This window comes from Natator depressus, chromosome 20 (genome assembly GCF_965152275.1).
Source record: "Natator depressus isolate rNatDep1 chromosome 20, rNatDep2.hap1, whole genome shotgun sequence".
Lineage (NCBI taxonomy): Eukaryota > Metazoa > Chordata > Testudines > Cheloniidae > Natator > Natator depressus.
The window spans coordinates 18,550,480-18,556,721 of NC_134253.1; the positions used below are offsets into that span (position 1 = coordinate 18,550,480).

General features: G+C 47.3%; 1 protein-coding gene across 1 annotated transcript; it reads right to left on the reverse strand.

The window, feature by feature from the left end:
• Window positions 1–272: 272 nt before the first annotated feature.
• LOC141975313 (protein maestro-like) lies at window positions 273–5,817 on the reverse strand. The gene is made up of 6 exons (XM_074935609.1): window positions 5,728–5,817; window positions 5,396–5,507; window positions 3,538–3,684; window positions 2,063–2,245; window positions 1,025–1,180; window positions 273–527 (listed from the first exon to the last, which is right to left on the reverse strand). The coding sequence occupies exons 3-6, from the start codon at window positions 3,679–3,681 to the stop codon at window positions 273–275; spliced, it is 738 nt and encodes a 245-aa protein (XP_074791710.1). The 5' UTR covers window positions 3,682–3,684; window positions 5,396–5,507; window positions 5,728–5,817.
• Between the last annotated feature and the right edge of the window lie 425 nt (window positions 5,818–6,242).

A 6,242-nucleotide genomic window follows, 5' to 3' on the forward strand; every position in this document is an offset into this window, starting at 1 on the left:
TCTCTCACCAGCTAACTTGGCTGCAACTGCCCGGATTTCTTCCCAGCTGCTAAAGAAGTACGTGATGGCGCTTTTGTACAAGTTCTCCAGCAGCTCGGCATTCTCTTTGGCCTAGAGGAAATCAGGGACACATGAGCTCTCTCTGGCTAGAAGTGCCCTTTGACTGCCAGCACATGCTTTTACGAGCCACAGGTAAATCAGAGAAAGAACAGGTGACTGGGTGGACGTGGGAAAAATGGGGATCTGTGGCAGATTTACATTTCCCGTCACCCTCAGTCATATATCCCACTCTGACCATTATTTCCATTACCCATCACACATCCCCCCCACACCTCTACACCACCACACGCCACTCCAGTCAAGAATCTCAGACACTTCAACAGCTCACTCACAAGGTGTCTGCAAATGTCCATCTGGAGCTCTTCAGGCTTCAGCTCGGCTGTGCCATCAAGGTATTGATTCACGGCAGTTTGGAACCTCTTCAGTCCCAAAAACGGGACACAGAGGTGAAACGTAGCTCTGCATTCCTGAAAAAAAGAAAGCGTGTCACACCATTTAATTGTTCCCTACTGAGTGCTTTGGTCATTCAAAGGGAACTCATCTGCTTGACTGCTCATTTATTCCAGGATAAAAAGGGATTCATCTGGATGTAATTGGCAGAAAACATGCAGGAATGACTAATAGAGGGGAGAGCTTCCACTGCAACCTGGAGGTAGCATCAATGTCTTTTTGGAACAGATCTACCTATGAAAGCTGCTTCACCAGGTCTCTCTTCTGTTCTGGAGAAGCAGGGGCCTGGGGTGCAGAGACAGACAGGAATAGAGAGCTGTCGGGCTCAGACCCATGACCTATCCTGGATTCTGGTGAGGCAGCCATGGAGCAACCTGGCGGGAACTGACTCAGCAGGAGGGCAATGAACTGAGGGGAGAATTTGGGCCTCCACAGCAGGCAGGAATAGCAGAGCTCCCCTGGCATTGGGAGGAAGATTCCTTTGGCTTAGTAAATAAGTCACTCTCGGTCTTACCACTGAAACCCTGGGGTTCGGGTCTTGCAGGTGCAGCAGAAGTGTGACCCAGCTCTGTCTAACCTGCTCGGCGAAATAGCCCTTCCATTTTCTTTTGGTCAGGCGGGCCAGGATGCCAAACAGGACAAAGGACAATAAACGAAGAGCATCGTCCTCCTACAGCCAAGAAAGCCCCACAAGTTAGTAACTAAGGGACAATCACATCACGTACTTCGCACAGCCATCTCTTCTATGCTAAAGTCGAGGGATTCCAACTACAGCTAGTCGGAAACACTTTCATGAACTAATTTTTGATTCGAATTTCCTGATTCATCAAACTATTTTAGCGACAGTTCCATTTGGATGAAATTCCTCCAGAAGCCAGGCAGGGGTCCTTCGAAACCTGCCTGCTGTCTAGCCAGTGCACCCATTCAGCTCCTTGGAAGCCCATCTAGCAGGCTGACTGGGATCGTGGGCTTCCAAACCCCCAGCGTCTGGGACCCCGGCTCTCAAATTGGCAACTCCCTGGCACTTCTAGCTCCCACAGTTTCCTGGGTTCCCAGCACCGGGATAGTCTGAGAGCAGACTGCCCGGACCCAAGGCTTTCAATAGAGCTCGGCTGAGAATAGTCATTCTGTTTCACAAAGAGTTTTGAAGTTTGGGGAGAGGGATTCCCACAAATAGGAACAAAATCAAAATTTGAAATCTCAAAATTCTCTGCAAAACGGAATCATTCCAACCCTCTCACATAAAAATGGTATAGAGCAGGCCCAACACTCTCTATTGTACCTTGGAACCCCCTTTTCATGGTTATCTAGCTACCTAATCTAGTATTCAGACTTTCTTTGAGGTTCTCAGTGGCAAGAAAGAAGAACAAAAGGGGGAGACTGTGGGAGCAGGGGTGTCATCTCCATCCTCCTAATGTTCTCCTCCTCCGTAAAACACCTGTCTTCCCTGGGGCCGAAACATCTCTTCACTCTGACATGAGCAATGCCCAGGGAGTAAATGGAGTCTAATCAAGATCGGTTGAACTGGGGCTGGAGAGTTCTGGTCACATACGTTGTCAAAGTAGGTCCGGATCTGTTGGGTGAGGTCTCTGAAGGAAGAACCTATGTCCTTCTCTTTCAGCTCCTTCAGGACTTTGGCCACTGCTTTCATGCTCTCGCCAATGACTTCAGAACTGAAAGGGTCACTTAAGGCCCTGATCAGTATGACCATAAGAAACTTCTTGTGCTTTTTCACCTGGACAAACATACGACATTAAAGAACACTTATCACTGATCACACTTCTAATACGTTTTCTTTAGCAGTTATGAAGCTGTGGGAATTTCATCTCCCACTCCCACCCCCCCGGAGACCTATAGCTATATTTCAGACCAGGTTCCAGCTACAATGAGCCAAACTCGGGGCCATAATACACCTGTGTCATCCTATTATTAGATTCCTAGTTACTTAGATTCCAAGGCCAAAAGGAACCCTTGTGATTATCCGGTCTGACCTCCTGCATAACATTGAACTTCCCCGAAATAGTCTCTGTTGGAACTAGAGTGTATCTTTTAGAAAAACGTTCAATCTTGATTTTAAAATTGCTAGTGACAGAGAATCCACTACAACCCTTGGTAAATTGTTCCAATGGTTAATTAAAATTACCATTAAAAATCAATGCCTTATTACCAGTCTGAATTAGTCTAGCTTCATTTTCCCCCATTGAATCTTCTTATCCCTTTGTTTGCTAATGGGAAGAACCCATTCTCAAAATGTGCTCCCCATGTGAGTAGTTCTAGACTGTCCTCAAGTCACTCCTTAACCTTCTCTTTGTAAAGCTAAATAGATTGAGCTCCTTGAGTCTATCACTAGAGGTATCTTTTCCAATCCTTTGAGAATTCTTGGGACTCTTCTCTGAATCCTCTCTAATTTATCAGCATCCTTCTTGAATTGTGGACACCTGATCTGGACACAGCATTCCAGCAGTGCTCACATGAGTGTCATATTCAGAGGGAAAAGAACTTCTTTACTCTTAGTCAAGATTCCTCTCTTTATGCCTCTAAGGATCATTTCAGCCCTTTTGGCCACAACTTCGCATTGGGACACCTTATGTTCAACTGATTCTCTGCCATGACTCAAGTGGTTTTCAGCATCATTGCTTCTTGGGATAGAGTCTCTCATCCTGTAAGTATGGCCTGCATTTTTTGTTCCTAGATGGAGACATTTACACATGGTCATATAAAAGTGCACAGATTGTTTGCTTATGCCCAGCTTAGCAAAGGATCTAGCTTGCTCTGTATTGACTGCAAAGAGGTTAATAGTTGCAAAGGGAAATAGTTGCAAAGGGAAATGCAAAGGGAAATAGTTGTTCGGAGTTTACAGAGGCTGCACACAATGCACGAGGCCAAATTCTGCTCTCTCACATACCCGAGGTATGTGAGAGAGCAGAATTTGGCCTCGTGCATTGTGTGCAGCCTCTGTAAACTCCGAACAACTATTTCCCTTGGTTTCTCTAGTTATGCTGCATTCTAGTCAGTATTCTCTCTTACCTTCTCAGGCGCCCCATAGACTAAATTTCCCAGGCCTCTTACAGCCATCTGCCGGACAATGCTGTTCCTATCATGGGACTTTTCTTCCAAGATGTGTAAGACTGGCTTAAGGAACTTCTTCTCCCTGAGCATGGGATCACTCATTAGCTGAAAGAAAATCAACCTGTCCATTAGCCCCAATATGATCGTTAAGATTGGGAATAGAATTTGAGCCGACATGTCATACACTAAAAACAACAAGGAGTCCTCCTACAGCCCCAGTCTTGAGGATACAGACAAATATGGCTACCCCTCTGATACTTGGCACATAATACACTGTCACTTTAGTATTCCACACAAATGAGAAAGGTCTACAAAACATGGAGCTTTCCTTTTGGGCACTAAAATAGGGATCCACTCACCTCTTGAGAGCCTCTTAGTGGCTGGGTATGGTATCACAGTCCTTTTCTCACCCCTCGTGCACCCTGCCAGCCGTCCTCAGTGAGTCTTCTGTGGCTCAGGCCTCTGGCTGAGTCCCAAAGTCCAAATGAACCCCTTCTGGGGTAGTCCAGAACAGTCCCATTGCCCTCACTAGGGTCTCCAGCCCCAACTCTGGGTCCTTTACATTCTGCCCTTTGTTCAAGCTCTCCATTAGCATTGTCCCCTCCATGGGGCTTATGCCACTGTCGGTGGTAGGGGAACCTGGGCCTGCCCCTAACTCTGGGTTCCAAACCATGGATCCTATAAACAGGAGCTAGGCACTGCTTGATTTCAGTTCATTGTCGCTTCTTCCTACCGGCCACTTTTAGCTTCACCCTCACCTCAGGGTTAAAGTTCTTCGGGACTCTCTTCCTGAAAACCCAGCTTAAGTAAAGGCTGCCAGAATCAAACTCTGGCTGTCCCCTGAATTTCTGTGGCCAGAGAGCAGCACCCTTTCTTGCCCCTCCAGTTCCTGCCAGGAACTGACCTGCTAAAGCCCTTCAGCTCCTTTTAGCCGAGCCTGATGGGCTCGGATTGGCTGCTTTCATGAGGCCTCTCTAGACAGACCCAGATTGGGGGCTCTTTTCCTGGGGCAGGGTGTAGTAGGACCACGGGGCCTCTTGTAAGGAGCCTTAAAGCCCAGGTACAGCCCATCACAGGCACAGAGAGGTTGTTTTTCTTAGAACCAGATAAGCCCCGAAGATAGTTGCTTAGCATAAGTGGGAAATATGATGCAGATGTTGGAGGAAGACTGTGGAAAGGGAGGATGCTCCAGCAGGTATCCCCACACTAGCCTAGGACTTAGGAGACCCAGGTTCCATTTCCTGCTCCCTCAAAGACTTCCTGTGTGACCTTGGGCAAGTCACTTAGCCCTTCTGTGCATCAGTTCCCTGCCTGTAAAATAGGAAACATAGTGCTTCCCTACCTCGCAGGAGTGTGGTGGGGATACAGACATTAAAGAGTTTGGAGGTCCTCAGATACTAGAGTAATGAGAACCTAAGATAGACATTAATGTAGTTGTAGGTTGCTTGGTTGGTAGTATTAGGACGCTCGGTTCATTCAGAAGATGTGCTGAGCTAAACCAAAATCAGGAGCTGTTGGTTAGGATCAGCACTAGGACTTGGCAGAAGAGGTCCACTCATCCAAACTCTGTCCGTATCTCTCTCAGCCAGCACCTGTGGTTGTGTAGCTAGTATAGGCAATGATGGTAATAAAAACCACAGAGAGAGAAGGACTCAGAAAGGTATCGTGAAGTTCCTGGTGAGGTTTCCATATAAAGGAGGAGCTATTCTACTGTCTAAAATGACAATTACTCCTATGAACTGAACTGTACAACTCCCGAAAGAAAGGCAGACAAGAGTCTAATGGTGAAACTGCTCTTCAGAGCCCTGTGTCTTACCTGGGCAAGGAAAGCTGTGCTGGTGACTCGGTGGTTTTCTGAGGGGGAATTCACCCAGGGGAGGAGACTCTGTATGATCTCAGGTGTTATGAGTCCAGATCTTAGCAGAAGACTGGAAGACAAAAGAAACCGCTCATGGGCTAGATTGCACACTTCAAAAACTCAGCTGCTCTGAGCATACAGCTCTGATAGCTCGGAGTGGGAGCTGTGTGTTTCCACCCAGGACACCCCCGCACCCCCTGCCCACAAAGCTATAAACGGGAGGTTCCCTCTCAGCCACTCTATTGGCTACTGATTCCCAAGGATAAAATGATGCCTCCTAGATCTCTTACCTCACCAGCAGACACACTCCCTCATGGTGAGTCTTGGGGTTTTCCACAAGAGTCCAAGTCCTCTGCTTCCTGAGCGCTCTCACCAGTCTCTCATTCCCACCCTTGAAAAGCACAGATTCTAATGCTTTGATAGAAAGCCTGGGGAAAGAGAGGCACAGAACTGCAGCAATCAGGAGGAAGGTGCAGCTTGAACAGAGAGTCAGGAAGCTCCAGTTACTTCTCAGGTCTGCTGTTCAATCGGCAGTTCATCCATTGGCAACGTCCTGGACACCAGTGTCCCTGGAAGGACTTGATGCTGGGAGGTAAGTTTCAGTCTCATACATCTCATAGGACTAGTTTTGCTAGGGACAAAATTTTGCAGTCCTTTTTCTCTTTCTGCAAGGAGTATGGGCACTAGCAGAGTACAGTGATATGGAAAAGATACATGATCAGGACCCAGAAACAGGGGGCATAGAGTGTGGTGATCACTAATGGACATTTTGGGGTCATATCTCCAGATATGAGGTGACAGAGTG

What these genes read in the sequence shown, in the direction of transcription:
- LOC141975313 (XM_074935609.1), bottom strand. Translation starts at nt 3,681, where the DNA reads ATGAGTGATCCCATGCTCAGGGAGAAGAAGTTCCTTAAGCCAGTCTTA. An exon ending in TCCGGACCTACTTTGACAAC is followed by an intron (nt 1,181 to 2,062) that starts GTATGTGACCAG and finishes TCTTGGCTGTAG; the next exon opens with GAGGACGATGCTCTTCGTTT. An exon ending in CGAACCCCAGGGTTTCAGTG is followed by an intron (nt 528 to 1,024) that starts GTAAGACCGAGA and finishes TCTTTTTTTCAG; the next exon opens with GAATGCAGAGCTACGTTTCA.